General features: G+C 47.2%; 1 protein-coding gene across 2 annotated transcripts in view; it reads right to left on the reverse strand.

Moving 5' to 3' along the window:
- CAPZB (capping actin protein of muscle Z-line subunit beta) overlaps positions 1-26,601 on the reverse strand; it is a 71,107-nt gene that overhangs the window by 27,200 nt on the left and 17,306 nt on the right. For both annotated transcript variants that reach the window (XM_081203230.1, XM_081203231.1), the window contains exons 2-3: positions 14,994-15,083; positions 687-808 (exon numbers count right to left, since the gene is read on the reverse strand). In XM_081203230.1, the coding sequence (XP_081059356.1) occupies positions 687-808; positions 14,994-15,083 (212 nt within the window). The remainder of the gene's footprint in view (positions 1-686; positions 809-14,993; positions 15,084-26,601) is intronic.

Consider the following 26,601-nt stretch of genomic DNA (forward strand, 5'->3'; position numbering starts at 1 on the left):
GAAAAACTGGAAGCTACTTTACAGCTCTGCCACCCAGGTCATCTGGCTCATACTGTCCACAGTGACCAACAGTGGCTTTCCAGGGTTTTAGGCAGATGCTCTACCACTGAGCTGTGCCTCCATCACAAAGCTCACACGTTTTATAGTCTACTGGATAGTTTAAAAGTTGTGAACATCTCTGGGTTATTATCTTCTTTAGCTGGGTCATTAGGAGAGAACCCCAGAAGGTTCCCCCAATTACACCCATTTGTAGCTCAGTAGTAGAGGCAGGCAGAGGACTCCAAGTTCCATTCCCTAAAATCTCCAGGTAAGATCTTCCCAGTTCTTTTTCCAGGCCTGGGAAAGAACCAGGCCTGAAATCCTAGAGAGCTGCTGCCAATTAGTGCAGACAATAATGAACTCGATGGACTCAAGAGCCTGGTTCAGTTTAAGAGAGCTTCCAAGACTGCTATCTTTGTGAATCAAACTCTGTAAATCCACAATGTTAGTCTAGCAGTGAGCAAAATGTGTTTATGTCTGTTTTTAAACTTGCACTCTGTGACGGTCCCCACCCCCACCCCCCACAATTTTTGATGATTGCCACTTCCTAATAACCTGCCTGAGATCAAAAGGGATAAAAAGATGGGGGGTCAGTTGATGGATAGTATAAAGGAGTGTTTCCCTGTCCAGAGGAGCAAAGCAGTCACCTATAGGAGTCTCCATCTCTGTTGTAGTCGCACAGTAAGTAGTCCTTCCCCACTACTTTATCACGAGCGATCTTCAAAGGCTGGTCAACAGAAGACAGGAGATCTTCACAGAGGCTGGGGACCTGTAAACAAAAGCAGGAAGTTGGGGGGGGGGGACACAAGATGCAAAAAGTGAGGCAGGGGTGCTTCAGCAAGATCCTGTAAATGTATGTCTGAATTGCAGCTCCTTTATAAAGCAGCCTTTGTGACCAGGATGTCAGAAGGGACACCGTTTTCCATGCAAACTTGCTTGTTTAGACCCTTATCAAAGCCCCAACCCTGCGTCTCCATACCTGAGCCTCCCTGGATAGGCCATTTAACCAAGAAGAGCCTACTGCCCTGTCGCTGTCCACCTAACTTCCCATAGCAGGATCATGGGAACGTACCCACCTAGCTCAATACCACCCACACTGACCGGCAGTGGCTCTTCAGAGTTCCAGACAGTGGATGTTGCCAGCCCTGTCTGGAGATGCTACTTGGAACTGAGTCTGGGCATTGCTTTTTTTAGGGGGTAATCAAGGGTTTGCAGTATCGGCACCACTTCTTTTTTTTGTTGTTGTTAAAAAGTGTGGCACTTACAGTGGTGCCTCGCAAGACGAAATTAATCCGTTCCGCGAGTCTCTTCGTCTTGCGGTTTTTTCGTCTTTCGAAGCAACCCTATTAGCGGCTTAACGGCTTTAAGAAAAAGGAAACAAACTCGCAAGAACTCGCAAGACATTTCGTCTTGCGAAGCAAGCCCATAGGGAAATTCGTCTTGCGGAACGACTCAAAAAACGGAAAACTCTTTCGTCTTGCGCATTTTTCGTCTTGCGAGGCATTCGTCTTGCGAGGTACCACTGTACTATAACAACTTCATGGTAAGTACCGGCACCTATTTTTCTAGAAAAAAAGCACTCAGTCTGGGGCTTTCTGCATGTAAGGCACTGAGCGACAGCTCTTCCCCACCCAGAAGGGTCCCCTGGAGAAGGACCTCATCACCTACTCTTAACTCCACTGGTTCAATGCATTTATATTCCACCTTTTCCTCCACGGAGCATCATGTAGTGTACATAATTCTCCCCCTCATTTAATCCCCACAACAACCCTGTGAGGTAGGTTAGGCTAGGAGGCAATGACTGGCCTATGGTCGCTCAGTGAGAGCTTCATGGTGGAATGGGAGGGGAGGATTTGAACCCTGGTCTCCCAGCAGGTTCTAGTCCTACACTCTAGCCCAGGGGTCAGCAACCTTTTTCAGCTGTGGGCCGGTCCACCATCCCTCAGACCATGTGGTGGGCCGGACTATATTTTTTTTGGGGGGGGGGATGATGAATGAATTCCTATGCCCCACAAATAACCCAGAGATACATTTTAAATAAAAGCACACATTCTACTCATGTAAAAACACGTTGATTCACGAATCATCCGCGGGCCGGATTTAGAAGGCGATTGGGACGCATCCAGCCCCTGGGCCTTAGGTTGCTTACCCCTGCTCCAGCCACTACACCACATTGGCTTTGATACATTTCTATTGCAACTTTCAATAATAAAAAGTTCTTCCAAAGGCAGCTCCCATTAAAAATAAAACAAAACAAAATAGGTAACAGTTAAAAAAAATCTGAAGAAATCCATGGTCTATTGTTATTTTAAGTTGTTGAAAGTCTTAAATTGTTGTAAATAATATCTTTTCTTTTTTTTGTAAATCACTTTGAGGGTTTAGAACTATATATCTATATATATATCTGGTTTTAAAGTATAAGCAAACACATAAACAGAGGAAGTTTTCTGTTGAATAATGCATGCTGATGAAATTCACCATACCACTATCGTTACCTCAACCCCATAGGCATACACAGAACCACGACAACAAAAAAACTGAACCACTATAACAAATTAACTAAATACCCCCCTCCCTGCCCCACTACCTACCAACACTTTTGGTGGCTTTAGAAAAAAACAAAAACCCCAACAACCATCAAGTGGTTTGTAAGCTTTATGGAAGCAAATAAAATTAATAAATACAGTCTCCAAGGCCAGGCCACACAATGAGATTTCCAGCCGCAATTTTGTAAGCCAAGGCTTTTAAGACAGTTTTCAAGGCCCCTTTGAAATTATCCAGGGTTGGGGCCTGCCTAGTATCACACTGGATGATAATTCCACTACTGTGGCACATTGGTGTGCCCTTATACATGTGTGTGCACATGCACACACACACACACAGACACACACCAGAGTTTTGTCTAAAGCAATTCAGGTTTCAGCACTGTGGCCACGGGTGTGGTCTCAAAGTTAAATGTATGCGCGCACATACACCTATTAGTCACAGTCTCTGCTTCTTGCCAAATCGAGGGCTGCAAAGCAATTGCTGAAGGGGGCAGCGGCGGTGGCGGGGGGAACAGACCTTGAAAAAGCGGTAAATATTTATAACTGAGTGGAAATCCAAGAGCTGCTAAGAGAATAAGCTGCCCCGTGAACGGCAGCTTAATTTTTTCCACTAACTCATGCTCTGGGTGGAGTTTAATATACTTTCCAGGCACACTGCCAAACATTACTATGTTGGATAACTTTTTCTGTTTTTTAAATACGTTTTCCTCTGACATGTGCTGCTTTTCCAGGGAGGTGGCACTGCAGAAAACACCGTGGTACAAATTAAACTTAAAACAGCGTGAGCTGCAAATAAGACCATACATTTTTGAAAAGTCTTTTTCAAATAAGTCCACAAAAGTGACACACGTGAGAACTGCGCTTAGTAAACTTGTTTAATTTTTTTTTAATGTTGCCTACTATGAAAGCACACCTGATTTATCACATACCACTGGCTTTGTTTAAGTATAAGGATGTTTATAAGCTGTAGGTGGCAGGGTACCATCTTAGAGAAGGAATTCCTTTCTCGCGCGAGCACACACTTCTCTCTCAAACACACAGGAAATGTGCTTTCTCAGATGCACAGAAAATGTCACAACAGAGAGACTGAGCCTCAGAGGTGGAGCACCTGCTTGGCATGTAGAAGTTACTCCCCACAAGCATCAGCCTCCTAGCATGTCTAGTTGGAAAGGAGCAGCTAGAAGAGTTGGGAATGAGAATCTTAATATTAGTTACAGGTAGGTAGCCGAGTTGGTCTGCTGTAGTCGAAACAAAAAAATTCCTTCCAGTAGCACCTTAGAGGCCAACTAAGTTTGTTATTGGTATGAGCTTTTGTGTGCATAACAAACTTAGTTGGTCTCTAAGGTGCTACTGGAAGGAATCTTAATACTGTCAGGAGACCCTTGTGCCCATCTAGTTCAGTCTTGTCTACACTGGCTGGCAGTGGTTCTCTGGGGGAGCCATAGCCAGCCAGAGGAGACATTACTGGGCAAGGTGGACCAATGGTCTGATCAAGGGTAGGAAAGTTTCTTTTGTTCACGAACGCTCCCAGGAAGCTCACAAACAGGGCAAGCCGGAGGCAGCCACTCCTTGCTGATCTCTCCTTGTTTTTATACATGAAAATGTTGCGCTTTGAATCTTTTTTGTTTTCTTTAAACAAAAACACATACTTCAGTAACATGCAAGAATGAAGAAATGAATACAACTGAATGAAAACAAAAATTAAACATGCACACACATCACACGGTATATATTTGGGTTGTTTCATTCACATACCCTGGGGAAAAATATTATGGGTGCAGTGTTTTAGTAATTGTTTCAACTGGTGGTATTCTTTTTAATATAAATTGTTCCATTGTTTTTAGAGTTTGCATGAAAGGTTTTCTGTCTGTCAAATTGGTTTTATTAATCTTAGAGCATGTGTTTCTGTGGTTTTATTCCATTTTTACCACGTACACCAATCTGATGGATTTAAGCAGTGAAGCGGTCCATAAACTTGCTTAAGTAATAAATTATTGTTGCTGTTATTTGCTTTGAGATGTTTCATAGGAAGTGATCCATAAATGGATTAAATTAAATAAAAGTTCGCTAAGGCTCTCCAGACCTTTAGCTGAACACGCTGGTGAGTCCTATAACCTGTTCACGTAGCGCACATCTGGACCCAGACCACCCTGAAATACCAGAGACATTTCTCTTAAAAGATCAGACTTTTTTTGTCCCTTCAAATGAATGAATGAATGAATGAGACAACTTGGGTGGGGGGGAGAGAGGAAGGAGGGGGTTACAAAACAGTGGTAACATCCTGAAGGGACAGAGAGATTAGCCACAGACAAAGAGGGAAACAAATTGAAAAGGAGAACGCTACATTTACAGTGGGCTTCAAACAAGGGATGGCATTGTCCTTCTGAAATGCTAATCTGGCTGGAACCAGTGAACCAGGTACTGGGACAAAGTTTTAATTAAAAATAAACTACCTTTCCAACCAGAGAGACAAGTGGCCACCTGTGCACGGCCAGAAACCAAACACCTCCCTGAGCAGCTGGCCAAACTCTTGCTTCCTGCTCAGGAGTCAGAATGCTGACGGACTTACTGAAAGCTCAAAAAACTGGGCACATTGAGGCAAAGGTGTACATGGGTGTCAGGTAGTATCAGAGAAGGTCTCTGGGATTAGAGTTGAAATGGGGAACATCCCAGATCAACTGCCAAACTTTATTTTCATACAAGTAGATTTGTGTGTGTGTGTAAATCAGGAATTTAGAGGCATGTGCCCCTGAATGCTACTTGCTGGGAATGACAAGTGAAGAGAGTTGTTCCCAGGTCCTGCTTTTGGGATTCCCATAACCAGCTTGTTGGCCGCTGTGAGAGGCTACACTAGATGCACAGTTGGCATGACCCATGATCTTATGTCAGATATTTCCCCCTTCTGAAATTAGTTTTGCTTTATTAGGAACATACCTAGAGGTGAGTGTGGGGAGAGGAAAGTCACACCAAAAATTACAGTGTCTGTTCCCCAGCAGGATTAACTACTCCTGATGCAACACACAGACACACACAAATTCATTCAGAAGATGGATGGATTAACAGCAAAGGCTTTGGGTGGCATTTTTCTAAGTTTCCAGCTGGCCACGTTTTAAAAACAGGATGCTGGATCAGACCCTCAATACGATCCAGCTCTTGTGCAGCTTTGATTCATAAAGTTTTACACTTCCAACTTGTGGCTGCCCTCGAGGCTTTGGACCGTGTTGAAGTGGAAATAATGTGAAGTCCTTGTTGTGTAGAAGCCAGTCCCAACACCTTGCCATGCTCAAACATAATAATTATTTGTAAACCACCTAAAAGGCCCAGGTGCGATACTAAAATTAAAAGACACACTGTAGCCACATAGAGGGCCTAGCCGCAGGCTCAGGATCTCAAAGGAGGTGACAGATTAGGAAGGAAAGGAGAACAGAAAAAGCAAAAGTGAGAAAGGCAGACACTTCACCACATCCTGCTTGGGGTCAGGGCCACAGTCCTCTCTGTCCCCATCACTAATTGATTATTGGGGTGGGGTGGGAGGAGATGCCCAGATCATGACACCACCAATAATGAGTTATTTAAAGGATTCTGCTATTCAGGAATTGGTTTGGGGGTTCCTGATGGAGAGGGGCTGTTCTCACTCTCAGTTTCGGCTGGGGTTCCCTGCTCTGGTTCGATGTGCTACGCATACTTTGCCGCAGGAAACCTAACTGCAGTCCTGAAAGGTAGGTAAAGGTAAAGGGACCCCTGACCATTAGGTCCAGTTGTGGCCGACTCTGGGGTTGCGGCGCTCATCTAGCTTTATTGGCCGAGGGAGCTGGCGTACAGCTCCCGGGTCATGTGGCCAGCATGACTAAGCCGCTTCTGGCAAACCAGAGCAGCGCACGGAAATGCCGTTTACCTTCCTGCCGGAGCGGTACCTATTTATCTACTTGCACTTTGATGTGCTTTCGAACTACTAGGTTGGTAGGAGCAGGGACCGAGCAACAGGAGCTCACCCCGTCACAGGGATTCAAACCGCCGACCTTCTGATCGGCAAGTCCTAGGCTCTGTGGTTTAACCCACAGTGCCACCCGCATAGGCTAGTGTTATTTCCATCTTGCAGGGATTGTTGGGGTGGTGGCAGAAGGAGGGGGAAGTGCTGAGGTTGGAAAGGGTCCCCCCCCCCCGTTTTGAAGCAGAGATAAAAGAGGTGAGCTCTCCCCCAATTTATCCCATAGTCTCTTACCCTCACAATGCCACATTTGATTTTGTGAGCAAGTGCCAGACAGGAATCCATTATGGCTGTCAGCAGCAGAGGCACCTTTATTGATTGGTTGCATTTATAGCCCACCTTTTTCTCCTAGGAACCCAAGGTCTCCCCCTCTTCATTTAACACCCACAACAACCCTGTAAGGTAGGTTAGATGAGAGACAGTGACTGGCTGCTGCTCACCCAGCGACTTCATGGCTGAGTGGGGATTACACCATATTGATTTGTGCCACATTATTCCAATAATGTTCCTTGGACACAGTTACTTTTCTTCAACATAACTGAGTAGTTGGCAGTCATTCCTAGCAAACGCCACGGTTCAAAACTTATTGAACTGTAAAGCGCCACAGGGATTGTTTAAACCAGCAACTATAGAATAGGCAATGTTTCTGAAGAGGTGGCAGGCAACGTCAAATCCAAGCTTGCAGCCACCCATGGCCGAATGTACAAGAAAGATCCACAAGAGACTAATCTGCCTTTATACCCTATTTGTGGTGGCGGGGGCTTCCCCAGTGGCCTCGGTCTGGCCACTACTTGAAAGAGGACCCAGCAAGGTTCTCATAGCTTGGATTCCATAACTTGTAGCCCCCAGAGAGACACTGGAAGTCTGGTCACCTGAGAGTGCTTTGTAGGAACACAGGAAGCTCATGAACTGTTTTAGGGGGATTCCCAACCCTCCTGGCTGCTCCCCCTCCTAAAGATTTTGTGCACTTCTGCAGAACCTGGGATTCTCCAGAGCTTGCTGACACTGCCCTTTATGTGTGAGAGGTGTTTTTCTAGCTAAGAAAGTGATTGGCACTCTCAGCTTGAACATTGGAAATAGGGGGAATCCATGCGAATAAAGGACCCCAAAGGGATCGTGGGAAGCAAAAACATAACCAGGGCCATGGGGATGATGGGGAAGGCCAATGGGTTCTTGCTTGTTTGTTTATTGCATTTATATGCCACTTTTTTCTCCAAGGAGCTCAAAGTGGTGTACATGGTTCTCTCCCTCCTTATTTAATCCCTACAACAACTCTATGAGGTAGGTTAGGCTAAGAGGCAGTGACTGGCCCAAGGTTACTCGGTGAACTTCATAACAGAGTGTGGATTCCAACTCTTCTCTCCCAGGTCCTGGTTAGACACTCTAACCACTCCACCACACTGGCACTAGAGTTAAGGCCCAAGAATGGAGCATCCTTATTTTGTACCACAATGGTGCCCACCGCGAAGCCACTTTCCTCCAAAGCAAAGATTTCCTTGGCAGGGAAGGAGTGTGATCACTTAAGTTTTATTATTTAATTGCATTTCAAGCCTTTACAGTTCTGGTTCTCATTTGAATTCTTACAGGACTGATGTCACCCGTATGGAAGTGAAGGGGGGGCACGGAAATCGGAGTTGGTCAACGTCAGGGCGAAAACCACTCAGATGTTTGGAGCCAACGGAAGGGAGCCAACACTTCCATAATGACAAATTGAACTGGTGCCCTTCTCTCTCTCTCTCTCTCTCTCTCTCTCTCTCTCTCTCTCTCTCTCTCTCTCTCCCCCCCCCCACTTGACAAGCCCAGACTGGATTCCAGCCATGCTAGGCCCACATCTAATAATTTTTTTTGTTATAATTCTATTGAGTCATCCAGCAGGCTTTTAAAAGCTTCCTCTTGAAGCAGAAAAACAGGTCCAGTCCAAGGACTGTCGTAGAAATAATGGGACCAGAGGGGTGGGGAGAGAGGATCTCATACATGATGGGATGCATCTAATGCTAGTCCTACTCAGAATAGATCCATAGAAGTTAATGGGCCTAAGTTAGTCATGTCCGTTGATTTCAGTGGGACTGCTGTAAGGAGGGTTAACATCAAATACAATCCAATGGCTTTTGCTGATCCATCAAGGCCTCAGAAGGATTCCTAAGATAGCAATGGGCTACCGTGGTTTCCAGAGTGGGAGGTACCACTCCATGGGGGGCTGTGGGATTCCCTAGAAGAGGCAGGGGTCGCCTAGAGGTGTAAACGACTATCAGACTTTGAAAACCTGGTATCACTGGATCCAGTTCATCCATTTTGTGCAAATAAACCAAACAGCTTAACTGCACTTTGAACAAATGTGCTGTTAACTGTTACTGTTTTATTGGGATATTATCGTCCTCAGTGTGTTGTGCAAGTCACTGTTCTGTATAATGCTTTTTATAGGGTAGGGTAGTGGGCTCAAGATGAGTTTAGGGAAGCAAGGGAGTGGCAGCAGCCAAAAGTTTGAGCAACACTGGCCTAAAAGATCTGAAAAGGGAGAAGGAAAGGTCTATGTATATCTGCATCCAAAACTGAGCTGGCAAAAACTTCTGGAGCATCTCTCTCACACATAAATTAGCTTAATCCTCCATAGAGCAGAACTCAGAGGTTAAACACATCTCAAGACCAGGGCTACACTTACACTATATCTTTAAAGCCCTATGATGCCACTTTGACAATCATGGCTTCCCCCAAAGGATCCTGGGAACTTTAGTTTGTTAACGAAGCTGAGAGTAGCTAGGAGCTGAAATTCCCAGCGAACCCAGGGAAGAGGGATTGACTGTTAAACCACCATTATTTTTATGTTTTTTTTTAACTGTTTTTAATGTTTTAACGTTGTAACCTGCCCTGGAACCTAAGAGCAAAGGGCGGGTAATTAAACGTAACCATAATAATTTATGGGCCATTGGCTCTTCTTAGGTTCAGCATGCTAGCCTTCAGGTGGGATTTAGACTACAACTCCCATAAGGAGAAACAATGAGAGTTGTAGTTCAAAACATCTGGAAGGGCTGGTGAAGGCTTCTCTGTGTTAACCAGATTAAGGTGCCACATGAAAACCATTTCAGTGAAGTCACTGATCTGTGGATGCTTAAAGGTCGTTGAAGCCTGATTTAAACAGAGCCCTTCCTTGACTGCCTGTAGATGGGTTTTTTAAAAACAAAATGAGTGTCTTAAAACAAGTTCCGAATACCCCAATGGTAATAGCTTCTAAGCTGAAGGCATTTCTATTTACAGCTGCGCTCGCTGGGTGGAAAACTGGCTCGCAGCGCTAATTGTGCCAAGTCCCCTGATTTTTATGCCAATAATCCCCAGTTTGGATCCCCGACAGCTGCTTTCAACATTAGGAATGGCCGGCTGCACCATGCCCGACATGCTCAACATCCTTTGGAAAGAACGCCAAGTTCATAAAAGGCCGCCCTTTTGAACCCCCGGCTGCTGTCAGCAGGGCGTCTCTTCCCATCAAGGTGCTCAAGGAAAGCCAGGCAGGACAAGAGGCAGTTTTCCCAAGCTTGCTAGGCTTCCTAGCAACGGTCTGGATTCCTGCATTTGTTTCGGACGTGCATGCACACAACCACCAACACACACCAGTTTGTCAGCTCTTGCCGGGGGAGACGGACATAATGGTCAAGTTTTCACAGCTAAATTATTATCTTTCGAAGGCTGTATATAGCCGCTTTCAGCCTGATCACATACAAAATGGGTGAACAGCATCTGCTCACCTCCAGCTAGGAAGGAGGACTTCATTCAGGCATGTGCTGGGTACCTAGGGGCACAGAATGTGGCTTGGGGTGCAGAACCAAGCTTGCTGCCTTACACGAAACTTTCAATGCCAAGGTTTTGCAGACGCCTCAAGGTACTAGTCCTCATGGCGGTGAACATATGATTGAAAGTTGGCATGGAGAATGCCTGCTGAAGTTCCAGAAGTCGGAAGGGGGGGGGGGGGAGAGATGATTTCCAGAGGTCAGGGCTTCAAAGCACCCTGCCTCTCCTTTTGGGTGGAAAGGGGTCAAAGCTCAGTGGAAAAGTGTGCCTGCTCTGAATGCAGAAGGTACCAGGTTTAAACCTTGGGAATAAAAATAAAAGGACAAAAAGGTGGGTGGGTGGGAAGGACCTAAGAAGGGGAGAGAGAAAGCCAGTGAGGGGTGTGGCCTGGGGAAGAGTCCTAAGGGCCAGGGAGAAAGAGAAATTGAGGTCCACATCTGACCCACGGGATGGAGGTTCCCTGCCTAACCCCTGCCTTAGGGGGCTTAACTCATTTGAGATGGGACAATGACATGGTTATTATCATGGTGTGACTTTTACGGGGAAGCGCTTGAAGGCATGCCTCCAAGACAAAACTTTCTTGGGACAAAAACTGTGGTGAAATGACTCAGACATGATCAGTTTTCGAGCAGCTGGACAGCCCAGGGTTGCTTTGATGCTTACACTTCTGCTGGGGGTGGGGGGTGGCGGCGAGGAAAGAAGTGGATCCCTGGCAGTTTCTAGATCCCCACCTTGCTGCAGTTCCCATCTTATCAAAATAGTTCCTTTTACCAGACTGTGTGTTTAAAGGCAGGGTTTTTGTTTTTCAAAGAGAGAGAGAAAGCCCAAGAAAAACCTTATTTGCTTTTATCAGAGCCAACAAATGCTTAGAGAGAAATCTGTCACATCACGCCAAGTTTGTCCACCAATCACCAGAGAGTGTGAGACACAGAATGGTGACCACTAAAGCTCTCTCATACATTATTAACATGCAAGGCACAACATGTTTCCTAAGCTCTGTATGGTTAACCATGCCTGCATGCGGGTTCATAATCTAAGAGACGTGGCACAAAAGGAAAAAAATTGGGGAGGGAAGAAAAAAAGCTACACACTGGAGCAGCTGCAGCACTAGCTAAAGGATGGAGCCAGGTTGGTTTTCCCTCCTGGCTGTGATAATCCTTCAGGCAGTTGAGCCTTCAAGTGGTCTTTAGTCCCTTGGCTGGTGGCAGAGGACTCCTCTACAACCCATGCAGTGATGCAGATATTCTTTATCTACACCCACATGTACCTTTCTCTCACTGGATAGGATAAGGCTTTAAGTCAAGCCGTATGAGGCTTTATAGTTCTGCTTGCCTTTCTACTTATTTATTAAGAACACAAGGAAAGCCCTGCAGGATCAGGCTAAGAGCTCACTTAGTCAAGCATAGTGTTCTCACAGTGGCCACTCAATGGAGACCAGGGCTTGAACCCCCAGTCGGCCATGAAGCTTGAAGAACAATCATGGGCCAGTCACTGCCTCTCAGCCTAACCTACCTTGCAGGGTTGCTGTGAGGATAAAATGAGGAGCTCCATGTACGCCATTGAGCTCCATGGAGAAAAATGTTGGATATCAATGCAATAAATAAATTATACTGTTCAACAATGTTGTTGTTTTTTTAAAAAAACCGACAACTTTCAAATCAGTACTGACCAGATGCCTACTGTATTTTTCACTCTATGGCGCACTTTTCCCCTCCTAAAAAGTAAGGGGAAAGGTGTGTGTGTCTTATGGAGTGAATGCAGGCTCCATGGATTCAGCGAAAGCAATGCGAAGCCTCCGGAGCGCAGTGGGAGCGCTCCCGCTGCGCTCCAGAGGCTTCGGGTGGCTATCCCTGAAGCCAGGAGTGCAAGAAGGATCGGTGCGCAGAGAGGGAAAGCTGCGCAGTGCCCCTTCAGCGAAGCGGGAGAAGAAATGGAAGGGGCTCTGTTTCTCCTGCCGCTTTGCTGAAGGGGAGCTGCACAGAGAGGGAGAGAATATTTTTTTTCTTGTTCTCCTCCTCTAAAACTAGGTGCGTCTTATGGTTGGGTGAGTCTTATACAGTGAAAAACATGGTATGTGAATCCAGGAAGTAGGATTCAAACACAAGAGCTCTCTCTCCTCTTGGGGTTCCCAACAACTGGCATTCAGAAGCATTGCTGCAGAGGCAGAGAATAGCTATCATGGCAAGTAGCCATTATTAGACTTATCCTCCAATTTGAATTTGTCCATTCCTCTTTTAAAGCCATCCAAGTTGGTCTCATCACTCCCTCCTGCAGGAGTGAGTTCCATAGTTTAACAACGTACTGCATGAAGGACAACCGTTAAAATGACTTGCCGAAACAATCCTCATATTGCAACCCTAAAAAGCAGCCACCTCCTGCCCCTCTCCAACAAGCAACTTCTAAAAACCTTGCAAAGCACCCAAACGGCTGCTCCAAGCTGCCCATTTCCAAATAATTGGTAATTAAGATGCCAAGCCTGAGCGCTCCCTGCCAAGGCGGATTACTGGCACCCGCAGGCCCCGCTCCTTTCAGGCTGTGCTTTGGAGAGGCCCGTGACTGACAAGGGCTCTAATGAACTCTAATTACAGGCTCGGCAGCAGCGGCCCAAGGAAGCCACAACAGATGTGACGGGGGGCGGGGAGAGGGGTCAGCCGTGCCGCTCTGCTAATGAACAAGGAAGCGTTTGGGAGCTGATGAGGGGCAGTGACCCAGAAAGGGCCTCCACGCTCTACCCGCCTCCCGCCAGGCCGTGCCCTTTTGGTTTCACGTTCAAGTTGGATATTTCCCCTTCTGTCAGCACAATTGTGTACAGAGCAAGGCACCTCATGCAGCTTGACAAACGGGAGCTGCAAGGACCTTTGGGGGGGGATTTATCACTAAACAGCTTAAATGAGGCTTCCACCTTCGCATTCCACCAGTTCAGGCCCAGATATGAGGGTGGGTGGGTGCCTCAGGTAAGACGCCCTCAGTGGGCCCCCTTAACTTGTAAGAGGTGAGGTATGCAGGCCTTCCTAAGCACCGCAAGCAACAAGGAAGTTATAGAAACATGGGAAGCTGCCATAAGACCCTAAAGAAGAGCCTGTTTGGTCAGGTCAATGACTCATCTAGTCGAGCTTCCTGTTCTCACAGTGGCCAAGCAGTTGCCTGTGGAAAACCAGCAAGCAGGATCAAAGTACAAGGACACTTTCTCCTGCAGTTTCCTGCAGCCAATATTCAGAAACATTGCTGCTGCCAACTGTGGAGGCCCAGCCATTGTGGCTGGTAGCCATTGACAGCTTTATTCTCCTCCATGAATTGGTCCCATCCTTTTTAAAAGCCACCCAGTGTTATGAGAGTGGGAGAAAAACTTTTCTCTATCCACTTTCTCCATGCCATGCATAATTTTATATAAACTTCTAATCTCCACTGAGCCATATCGTTGGTCCATCTAGCTCAGCATTGCCTACACTGACTGGCAGCAGCTCTCCAGGATCTCAGACAAGGGTCTTTTCACAGCTCTGCCTGGAGATGCTAAGGAGAAACATTACACATCACTTGTAATGCCTGCTCAGACGTAAGTTAATTTCAAGGCTGTCCAAGACCACAATGCCTTTTTGTGCCACCAACATGGATTAATTAATCTTCGGATAGACTCCGAAGACATATTTTAAGCTGCACTGGCTGGAACAGCTCTCCAAGACCTCAGGAAGGAAGAGAGATCTTCGGAACACAGGAAACTGCCTTATCAGAGTCAAGCCACACTGACTGGCTGTTGCTCTCCAGGGTTTCAGGCAGGGAGTCTCTCCCAGTCCTGCCTGGAGATGCCACTGGGGGTTGAACCAGGGACCTTCCGCATGCAAAATGGATGGTCTTCCACTGAGCTACAAAGTAGATAGGAATTTGGGACTCTCCTAATATAAGATGCTGCTTTATGCCAGGTCAGGGCCCTGGCACATGCTCTACCACAGAGCTATGGCGTTTCTCCAATTACAGAAGCAGGTACAGGAACAGAGGTGTACCCTCTGGATGAGGTCACAGTGTACCTCCTGAAAACAGCAGCAGTCTCACACAAAGAGGATTAATTCAGATGTCATATTAAGGGCACTGCAGTCTTTACACAAGCCCTCAACTACAATTCTCCCAATATCAGAGCTGTGAAATTTCTGCTACAAAATCAGCTAGCAATGCAGAACCACAAACTACTGTTTGAAAGGGGTTTGCAGACAGAGAGTTGCCACGATGTCTGAGGCGAGAAGCCAAAAAAGGCAGCCACTGCCTTGCTTCTAGTGTCCACTGCTCCCAAAAAGAAGTGCGTCAAGCAGATGGAAAGTGAGAGCAGACAAGCAGCTACGAACACTGATTTGCCTACTGCAATCTGGAGCAGGTGGGAAATGAAGACAATCAACTCTAAACCATGGTTTCGCTACTGAAACCTGCTACCCTCCAGATATTGTTGTACCAGGACTCCCACCAGCCAGCTGGTCAACAGTTAGCTGCAAGGATGGAAGCTGAAGCTCAAAACATCAGGAGAGCCGCAGGCAGGGGTAAGCTGGTCTACCATGTGCCTTTACCGGGATCTAAATTGGTTGGTGCAAACAATGGTTTGGCATGAACAGGGGACATGATAACTCTGCTCTGGTTTAAGATACCCCAATACTCACCAAATCAATCAGATCACTGAGGTTCTTCTCAATCTGCTGGGGAGGCAGACGCCTCATCAAATCCAAGGCACAATCCAGCTGCTGGTCACTCTGTGGGAGGAGGAACAGAAGGGGGGGGGATGTTAAATCATTCACAGAGAACAGCATGAAGTTTCCTTGTACCAAGCCAGACTGAGTGTTGACCCAACCAAGCCCCAGGACAGCCTACTTTGATGAACCGCAGAATCTTGGACAGATGTTATTCCCAAGCCCAAGATCCTTTTTATCTATACTGTTTTGGGGAGTGAACATAATACATTCTTCATGCAGAGCAGGTGCTCTGTCACTTAGCCAAGCCTTGACCCCAGGATCACTGCATTGCTGCTGAACATGGCAAACCATGTCAGTACGTTTTTCACAACTTGGGACATATTGCACCATAAAGGAAATCATTCAATACACACTGGAAGTGAGGCTCGCTTGGCACAGCTTCGTGGCAATGGAATTATTATCTAAGGGATCACCAAATTATTGCCCAAAGGCATCCCACTTTCTGGGCTCCTGGTAACTGGAGCAATCTTGCAATTTAGGATCAAACTGAAGGAGGGAAGAGATTGCCCCTCCTAAAAAACAACAACAACCAGGTGCTCCCTTTGCCATACTTGTGACCACCAGCCACTTGAGGTCGAGTGGCCCTGCCTTAAACAGGATAGTGCCATCCCACATCTATTCTTTCTTTTAGTCTACAGTGCTTAGCTCCCAGCCTAAGCAAAGGTGAACAAGTGAAATAGGATACAGTACAGTGGTACCTCGGGTTAAGAACTTAATTCGTTCTGGAGGTCCATTCTTAACCTGAAACTGTTCTTAACATGAGGTACCACTTTAGCTAATGGGGCCTGCCGCACCGCCACTGCGCGATTTCTGTTCTCATCCTGAAGCAAAGTTCTTAACCTGGGGTACTATTTCTGGGTTAGCGGAGTCTGTAAGCATCTGTAACCCAAGGTACCACTGTACAAGAAACACACACACAACTGTTGCCATTAGGAGCAACAGGGAATACAAAGGCCCATCTATAGTTCAGCATCTTGTTCTCACAGCAACCAAAACAGTGCCCACACGAAGCTTATACACAGGGCATGAAGACAATGGCCTTCCCTTTCATAAGAAGAGACTTGAAGCTGAATGAGGCCAAAAGAGGTCAATCTAGCCCAGCATTCAACAGCCCACCCAGATGCCCCAAACAGCGTTTGAAATTTCCCAGGCACATTTTGCACCTGACTATCGGACACTTGAGACCATGAAGATGCCCGGGCACCAGATGTCTCCACCATCTGGAGGTGCACACCAGGGGATCCTTGGATCTTGTCTGTTTTCACACACTAGCAACACATCCTGTATAATTCTATCCATTATATCTTACCTGCACAATCAGAATGAATTTCAGGGACCCAAAAGTCATGTTGAAAATACAGTGGTGCCTCTAGATGCGAATGGGATCCGTTCTGGAGCCCCGTTCGCATCTAGAAGCAAACGTAACCAGTGATGGCACGTCTGCGCACGCACGCGTCGCTTTTCACCGCTTATGCGCATGCGCAAGCGGCAAAACCCGGAAGTAATGCATTCTGTTACTTCCGGCTTGCCGCGGAGCGCAACTTGAACGTGCTCATCCCAAAGCACATTCAACCTGAGATATGACTGTATGACTTTTGAGCCGCCTGGCCAAAAATGGCAACTAGGCATTCCGTTTTGGTGAGTGTAACCGTGGTTTAAGCAACCATTTGGCGCCTAGCTTCTATATCTGAGTTTCTATCACTGGACCCAAAGGGAAGGCCACAAGCAGGACCCAAGTGCAATGTGCGCACCTCTCTCTTTTCCCATTTGTCGAACCCCAGCAGCTGGCTTTCAGATGCACACGGCCTGTGGCAGTGACAGTACAGTGTAACTTTATGCTGCAAGAGTACATCCAGAGGGAAGACAACTTCTGTTGATGTTGTACAGTGTAACTTTATGCTGCAAGAGTACATCCAGAGGGAAGACAACTTCTGTTGATGTTGGCAGGGAGAGGGAGGCAGCACACACTTGCAGGGAGCAGCAAGGCTGGGAGCTGTGCACTTCTCTCCCCCCCCCCCATTTCAACAGGAAAGAACACAGAGCCCCAAAGATGTGCCTGCAAACTGTCCTCAGCACAGTTTTGTGGCACCAAGGGCTCCCAGTGCACCACCTGTCATTAGCAAGCGGTGTCAGCGCTTCCTCCTTTGCAGGAGTTGGAAATGCCAACCATGGATGGAGCCTGGGAACGGATTCTTAGGTATGAATTCTTCAGAGGTCACAGCGCGCGCACACACACGCACACACACACACACACATCCCTGACCATGCAACACTTGCACACTCTCAAAACAGGCAGGCCAAATAAACAAATGCTGACATGGCGGAAGGTGGGCCCTATGGGGGCGCCTGAAGTTGAGGGTGGGGGGATACTTTTGACCAACTGTACAGAACAGGTTGCAATTGTCTTGAAAACAAGTTACCAGTCCTCAGATTTTTAATCAGCAAGAACAGACACAAATCCTTTACATGTTTATATTCATTATGTTTTAATGAAAACCACCTTCAGCTGACTGGTGGAGAGGTGGAATAAAATATAAAAACAATTCCCCCTCCTCTTCTTCCTCCCCCCGCCTCTTCACTCTTTTGTGTAGCAACTTGTTAGATGGTACTTGCTTCAATGTCTTAAAATATATTTGGAGAAGCAGGGGGGAAAAGGTGCCGTTAGCTGGATTTCACTGCTGCAAAAGGCAGGCTTGTAGTAGTAATTCACCTATGAAGAGCAAGAATTGCCTGCAGGTGAGCAGGAACACAGCAGCAGTGGGAGCTGCCTTTATACTTAATCAGACACTGACTGGCAGAAGCTCCCGGAGTTTTCAGACAGGAAGAGTCTCCCAATCCTATCCAGAGATTAAACCTGAGACTTTCTGAAAGCAAAGTAGATGCGCTACCACTAAGCTATGTAAAACTCTTGCAGAGTGATTCTCAAAGTGCCACAAAATGACAGAGGACCAGACGGGAAATCAGGCTAGCAATTTTGGGAGGGCAGTTTGAAATGCTAGAAACGAAATATGCCACAGAGGAGTCCTAGCCTTTCACAGCAATAAGCAGATATTTGACAATGGTCATTGTAGTTTCTTGTATACTGTCAGTATTAAAAATATAATAAAAAGTTATCTACAATTCAAAAAATAAATAAATCCATCTGGTCATTAGAACCTAAGAACTTTACCCTGAGTTTATTTCCTCCTCCCTCCCAGTGCATTTTCCTTTTGTGCTGTAAGCCTTTTGGGATTGTAAGCCTAAAGACACGGACAGCCTGCTTTTTGTAGTGATGCATAAACTGCTCTGGGAGCCTTTTTTGGCAAGATATTAAAATTTTTCTAAATAAATTAGTAAATATAAAGAACAATAAAAGGGGAAATACTGGAGGTTTGTCTCAACCCAGCTGTCATCAAACCACAAGCTTTTGTTTCTCCCCACCCACAACCCCGAGCGTCATTTTCAGTTTCCTATTTTACACAACCTGCAGCTGCTTACAATGTCTGAATCAGCAAACTCCAGGCCATAACTCTAGGGAGCCAAGTGTTGTGTAGTGATTAGAGTGTTGGACTAAGACCTGGGACACCTGGTTCAAATCCCCACTTAGCCATGAAGCTCACTGGGAGACCTTGGGCCAGTCACTTCCTTTCAGCCTTTATCCTCATAACATGGTTCCGAGGATAAAGAGAACCACTTACTCTTTTCTTAAGCCCTTGAAGGAAAAGTGGGATAATACTTGTTAAAATAAGAATATAAAGAACATAAGAAAAGCCTTCCTGGATCAGGCTAATGGCTCATATAGTGAAGCATCCTGTAATCACAGTGGCCAGATGCCTGTTGGAAACACGCAAACCTGGATTAAGCACAAGAACACTCTTCCTGCAGCTTCCAGAAACTGGTATTCAGAAGCATTGCTGCCTCTAATTGTGGAGGCAGACGTGACGTAACGTAATGTAGCAGATCCATGGTTTACAGTTCTGCTTTGGAGGGTAAGAGCAAGCCACAGTTTCCCATTTCATACATCAGAATAAACTATGGCTTGCATGGCAAAGAAAACAAACCACATCACCTGCCCTCTAGTGTTCAAGCCTCCAGGTCATGCCTTAGAAGACCATTTGAACCACTTGGTTTGGAGACACTCTTCGTAACTAGATGAAAATCCAGGGTCTGTATACAAGCAAGTCGCTTGTAGAAGCAATTCCAAATTCAGGAGCCTGGACTTTTTACTTAGCACAGATGCAGAAAAGCATTTTGCTCTACTCCAGGGGTAGGCAACCTAAGGCCCGGGGGCCAGATGCAGCCCAATCGCCTTCTCAATCCGGCCTGCGGACAGTCCGGGAATCAGTGTGTTTTTACATGAGTAGAATGTGTGCTTTTATTTAAAATGCATCTCTGGGTAATTTGTGGGGCATAGGAATTCGTTCATTATTTTTGTCAAAATACAGTCCGGCTCACCACATGGTCTGAGGGATGGTGGACCAGCCTATGGCTGAAAAAGGTTGCTGACCCCTGCTCTACCCTCTTCCCTGCTCATCCCCTCACAAAGGAAAAACAAACCAAAACACTGTTTAGGTTGGCATAGGAAGATGCGACTAGCAGCTAACCCCAGAAAGAGGATCCTTCTGGCCACATACTGTCATTGCCCCCCACCGCTCCTTGCAACACAGTTTCAGAAAGCGAGCACACAGTTGCCGGGTCAGGGTCTCTGCTTCAGGATCGTGAGAACGCTAGAGGAAGCAGCTTGCCCCACCAGTGCCAGCTGGAATTGCTTAAAAAGGAGTGGAAGGGGAAAGAAGAGCACTTTGCTATGACTCAGAATTTCGGTTGGGAGAAAAAGTGTTACACATCGCTCATAAAGATTAATGATGTGGTGCTACAGGGCTGGATCACAGGTGAGTTAAACTTCAAGACTGCCCAAGGCTACAGTGCTTTTTCATGCCACCTACACAGATCTCTGGACAGACTCTGGAACATAACTGGAGCTGCTGAATATTGTTCCTACCCTGGGCTGCCAGAAGCTCTCCCATATCTCAGGAAGACAGACATTTAAGGAACATAGGAAGCTGCTGGTCCATCTAGTTGAGAGCCATAAACACTGACTGGCAGCAGCTCTCTTAAGATCTCTGGAAGAAAGATCTTAGGAACAGAGGAAACTGCCTTATATCAAGTCACATTCAGTGCTCCAACTAGCTCAGGATTGTCTAAACTAGATAAAAAGGACTCCTGGATGGTTACCTCCAGTCAAAGGCGACTGGGATGCGGCGCTCATCTCGTTTTTATGCTGAGGGATGCCAGCGTTTGTCCATAGACAGCTTTCTGGGTCATGTGGCAAGCATGACTAAACCACTTTTGGACACCATGACGGAAGCCAGAGTGCACGGAAACACTGTTGACCTTCCCGCCATAGAGGTACCTATTTATCTACTCACACTGGTATGCTTTCAAACTGCTAGGTTGGCAGAAGCTGGGACCTTCCAATTGGCAAGCCCAAGAGGCTCAGGGGTTTAGACCACAGTGCCACCCGCATCCCAACCTAAACTAACTGACAGTGGCTCTCTAGGGCACTCCCAGCCATGACTGAGGATTGAACCTTGGACCTTCTAACTGCAGGCAGAAGTTCTACAACTGAGCTACGGCCCTTCCAAGACCTGCCATGTGAGAGCCATTTGGAGCTGAACCGAAGACTTTTGGTGTGCAAAGCATTTCAAGTTTCTAGCCCAGGGGTCAAACACCTATGTGATTCTTGAACCCTATTACCCATCAGCCCCGGGGAGCATGGCCAGTGGTCAGGAAGGATGATGGTAGTTGACGTCTAGCAAAATGTGTTTCCCCCTCCCAGTTCTAGCCCATCAAGCATCAACAAAAGACAAGAACAAGGCAGTTCAATGACAATGCTGAATGGGAAGGAAGAAAAGGCAAGTAATGCACACAATCCAACGTACACTCTTCAGTAAGTTTTCTTCCCCATTATTTCTTTATTTCAGAGAACCAGAATAGTGTAGCAGAGCAAGGCGAGACTGGACACAGATACAAGCTTGAGAGTGTGCAAAAACACACACCAGATGACGTATTTGAAGCAAGAAGAGTGAGTTAAGAAGTTGGGCTTCAGGGACCTCTGTGCCATCCCCCTGACTACTGTGGGGACAGGGAGGGGAGCTGTTCTGTAACTCAAGCAAAACTACTCAAATTTGCATTATTTCAACAGAAATAATTTCTGTTGTTGGTGCAAAATTTGGATCTCCTCAGTCTTGCAAGTGAGTCTCCAAAGTTACTAATCTTCATGACCACACATATCTGGCCATTCATCGCACACTGAAGCCCTGAATGGAGAAAACCACAAATTGTCTTCCAATTACAAAACTGCCTTGACTATGGTTCACTCTGGGTTGCCTTCTGATATATAATTTTGACCTTTCCCCTGCCCAGCACACACACAGAGTTTCTGAATACGCCCTCACCTGCCAACAGAAACTGAACTGGACTTAATACTTGCATTACCCACCAACACCGTGGCCCTTCAGGGCATTTCCTCCTGCCCCAGAGTGCAGGGAATAAGAAAACACAACCCTTTGCTCCACAAAAAGGCAACTGCGGAGCTCTGCATACCAATCCCAGTGTGGGCTGCAAAGCAAGCCAAGATCTCCAAGGCTTTGGGATTTTCAGAGCATGTAGGCAATTTTCCATTGCTCGCATCTTCACCCCAGGAGCGAACTGCCGTGACAGGAGTGGGGAGTGCAGAGGGGAAGTTCTAAATGAACTTCTTATTTTACAATTCCAGTCACTCCAGGATGGAGAGATCTGAGAGCCTAGAGCTAACGGGAACCCTCAGCCAAGGTAAATCTCCTTTAATAAACCTCCTGCAAAGATGCTTTCACTCCTTGGGATCTTCACTCTGACATCTGCTTTGTTACCAGCTCCCCTTCTACTTAATATATTCTTGCTTTGCTTTCCGTGAATCCTACAAGACTGAAAAATTCAGGGCTATCTGTGTAAAGTTCTCTCTCTCTCTCTTTTTACAAAGGAGAGAAACAACTTCAAGGACATAACAGCAGTGAAAGCACTTGCTGTCTAAAGCTGTGGCTGTCACAGAGTGAAACACCATTTTTATCGCCAGATCGATGTCAACTTGCTACAAAAGCATGCAAATGTTTGAGTTTTGGAGAACACCCCAGGAGGCACAAAGGATGGGTAAACTATGCGCCCGAGGACACACACACGGGTGTACACATGGTATAACAATATGCTACAACTTCCTAAATAACATTTGACAACAAATCCAATATTTAGTTTCTGAATCCCTGAATAGTTCTCCAAGCTGAATCAAATTGCTCACAATTTTGTGACACTTGGTTGGTTCTAAGAAAAGACAGTAATAATAATAATAATAATAATAAATTTTATTTATATCCCGCCCTCCCCAGCCAAAGCCGGGCTCAGGGCGGCTAACAACAATCAAATAATCAGTCAAATAATCACACAATCTAAAAATATTTCATTATAAAAATTAATTAAATCAAATTGATGGCAACCAATTAAGCAGAATTATGTGCAGGTTGCCAGAGGAGGGAGTCAGGCTGCGCCCTGACCAAAGGCCTGGCGGAACAACTCTGTCTTGCAGGCCCTGCGGAAAGATGTCAGGTCCCGCAGGGCCCTAGTCTCTTTTGACAGAGCATTCCACCAGTTTGGAGCTGCAGCCGAGAAGGCCCTGGCTCTAGTTGAGGCCAGCCTAACCTCTCTGAGGCCTGGGACCTTGAGGATGTTATTATTTGCAGACCGTAGGTTTCTCTGTGGGGCATACCAGGAGAGGCGGTCCCGTAGGTACGAGGGTCCTAGGCCGTATAGGGCTTTAAAGGTTAAAACCAGCACCTTAAACCTGATCCTGTACTCCACCGGGAGCCAGTGCAGCTGGTATAATACCGGATGAATGTGCTCTCGCAGCGAAGACCCCATAAGGAGTCTCGCCGCGGCATTCTGCACCCGCTGGAGTTTCTGGGTCAGTCTCAAGGGCAGCCCCACGTAGAGCGAGTTACAATAATCCAGTCTGGAGGTGACCGTCGCATGGATCACAGTGGCTAGGTCAGGACGAGAGAGATAAGGGGCCAACTGCTTAGCTTGGCGGAGATGAAAAAATGCCGCCTTTGTTATAGCTGTAATCTGCGACTCCATAGAGAGGGAGGTATCGAAGATTACACCCAAACTCTTAACGGCCGGTGCTGGCACTAATTGCACCCCCGCAAGAGATGGGAGTTGCCCCCTCGATCCCATATCGTCCCGCCCCAGCCAGAGGACCTCTGTCTTCGAAGGATTTAACTTCAACCGGCTCCCACGTAACCATCCAGCCACAGCTTCCAGACATCTGGTCAGTGTGTCTGGGGCCGAGTCAGGATGGCCATCCATCAACAGATAGAGTTGGGTGTCATCAGCATACTGATGGCAACCCAGCCCAAAACTCCGGACAAGCTGGGCGAGGGGGCGCATAAAGATGTTAAAAAGCATCGGGGAGAGAATTGCACCCTGAGGCACTCCACACACCAAGGAGTGGCGTGATGACAATTCCCCCCCAAGCGCCACCCTCTGTCCCCGACCAGAGAGAAACGAGCGCAGCCATTGAAGGACTGTGCCCTGGATCCCCACGTCGGCAAGGCGGTGGTCCAGGAGTTCGTGATCGACCATGTCAAAGGCTGCTGACAGATCTAGAAGAATCAGCAGCCCTGACCCGCCTCGATCCAGCTGCCTGCGGAGATCATCTGTTAGGGCGACCAGAGCCGTCTCGGTCCCATGACCAGCGCGGAAGCCGGACTGGAATGGGTCCAGAGCAGATGTTTCATCCAGAAACCTACCAAGCTGTTCAGCAACCGCTCTCTCAATCACCTTACCCAGGAATGGAAGATTCGAGACCGGGCGGTAATTGGATAGATCTGAGGGATCTAATGATGTTTTCTTTAAGAGCGGACGCACCACCGCCTCCTTCAGTTCCCCTGGGAATATCCCGGTGCCAAGGGACAAATTGATGATATCCCCCAGGGGGCCCCGCACCTCGTCTGGACACGCTCTAATCAGCCATGACGGGCACGGGTCAAGAGGACAGGTGGTGGGCTTTCCAGCTTGGAGGAATCTGTCCACATCGGCTGGAGATATCCGGTCAAAGTGGTCCAATACTGGACCCGAGGACAGTCGAGGGGCCTCCAGTTCCTTTATTGTATCCAAATTGGCAGGGAGGTCATGGCGGAGCAACAGGACCTTCTCCGCAAAAAAGCTCGCAAATGCCTCACAGCTGTGTGTCAGATTGTTATTTAAATTTGGCTGTCCTTCAAGGGACGTTAAAGACCGGATTATACTAAATAATTGCGCCGGGCGAGAGCTAGCGGATGCAATGGAGGCCGAGAAGTAAGACTTCTTAGCAGCCTTCACTGCCATCTCATAGGTTTTCATAAAAACCCTATAAGATGTTCTTGAGGCTCCGTCACGGGCACCCCGCCATACTCGCTCTAGCCGTCTGAGGTCCCGCTTCATTTTCCGAAGCTCCTCGGTAAACCAGGGAGCCCGGTTTCTGCGGGGTCGCAGAGGGCGCTTAGGTGCGATCTCATCGATGGCTGCCAGGAGCTGGGTATTCCAGCCCTCAACAAGCTCAGTCAATGAGTCGCCAGGGGGAGCAAGGTCCCGCAAGGCTTGACGGAATCTATCCGGGTCCATCAGCCTCCGCGGGCGAGCCCAAATCGGCTCGCCACCTAAGCAGGGTGGGGGTGGAAAGTCAATCCTGGCTTTCAGAGCGTAGTGATCAGACCATGGCACCTTCATCGAAGGAGACATGATCACATCTATACCGGCGCCAAAGATCAAATCCAGCGTGTGGCCTGCTTGATGTGTGGGGCCCGAAACAAACTGGGAGAGCCCTAGTGTCGCCATGGAAGACACCAGGTCCAGAGCCTGTGAGGAGGGAGTGGCATCAGCGTGGAAGTTGAAGTCTCCCAATACCAATAGGTTAGGGAACTCCAAGGCCCAGCCGGCCACCGCCTCCAGCAGGCCTGACAGGGTGGCTGCTGGTGCGCTAGGTGGCCGGTACACCAGCCAGACAGCCAAGCTCTCCTCGGAGCCCCACACTAGGCCAACACATTCAATGCCGGGGATCGATGGCGATGGTAGAGCCCTGAAAGAACAATCTTCCCGGATTAATACTGCCACCCCTCCCCCCCGGCCCACAGTCCGTGACTGGTGGAGGACGGAGAAACCCGGGGGCGCCATCTCTCGTAAGGTAACAGTTACCCCTTCGCGCACCCAGGTCTCCGTCACACAAGCCAGGTCAACTCCCTGCGAGATAAAGAAATCTCGCAGGGTAGCAGTTTTGTTGCCTATAGACCTGGCATTGCACAACACCAGTGAAGGAGGTGAGTAATCCTTGCTCACCCTACCCTCGTCTCTCGGGATGGGGCGCAGATTGGAAGGGGTACGAGCATATCCATATCTCGATCCCCTTCGCCTATAACATCTGCCCCCACCGCCATACCTCCCTCGCCCCTCCACGGTCGCAATCCCAAGCCTCATACTAACCTCCATTTACAAATAGAAAACAAAACAACCAAAACAATTATGCCCAAACAAAACCAATCCCCGCCTCACTCAGTGTCCACCCCCCAAAACAAAACAAAATGGAACAAACAAAAATACATAAATAAAAACCACCATTCACGGTGGTACAACAAAGTAAACAATAAAAGCACCTTTAAAACACCTTAAAATATAGTAGATTTTAGAACTCCCCTTTCAGATGAAATATGGCTTGTGCATTGTCTTGCAGAGGGAACGTAAGAACAATGTTACTTTTGACGTTCCAGCAGTGACCAAAATCTGCTGACCAAAACAGAGAAATTCTCCCCAGAGCCAATATCTCCCCACAGCCCCAGACCAGAATTTTATGCTACATGCTCCCTCTAGACAGGCTGAGGTTGGGAGAGAGGACGCCATTCTCTTTGACCCTGCATCTTCTGTGTTTCTGTTTATCTTCTGCATAATAGAAGGGATGTTGATTATTTGTACAACTTGTCATTAACCGTAACTGTGCAATTTGGCTGCTTTCATCCAGTGCCAAGGAGACCCACGGACTATAAACTTGACCAAAAAGAAGGATCCATTACCCAATAAGCGTGGCGTCAGGAGGAAGGAACAAGTGACATCAATAGCTTAAGCAGGGGGAGGAACTGCATCTCTCCCCTGCATTTTACTAAGATGTTTGGCTAGCAATTAATGCTTTCGCCAGGGGCATTTCCTGCACACGTCTCTGCCCTCATAGCTTACGGGACGTGTAACTTAGTCCAGCCAACAAATCATCAACTACTTACTGGCAAAACAGAATGAAAAAGGTTTCCTATGCCTCTGCAGCAGCAAGATAGCACCAAGGTTGCCTTGATTGTCATGCAGCAGGTTATGACTCAGTTGTATGGATTGCAGTATTTGTACTATGAACACAATTTTGTGTGTTTATGAAGGCCTGCTATGTGATGACCTACCTTGCATACAGACTTGTCCAAATATCCCTACTGCA

The sequence above is a fragment of the Podarcis bocagei genome (assembly GCF_964188305.1).
Source record: "Podarcis bocagei genome assembly, chromosome: 7".
NCBI lineage: Eukaryota > Metazoa > Chordata > Lepidosauria > Squamata > Lacertidae > Podarcis > Podarcis bocagei.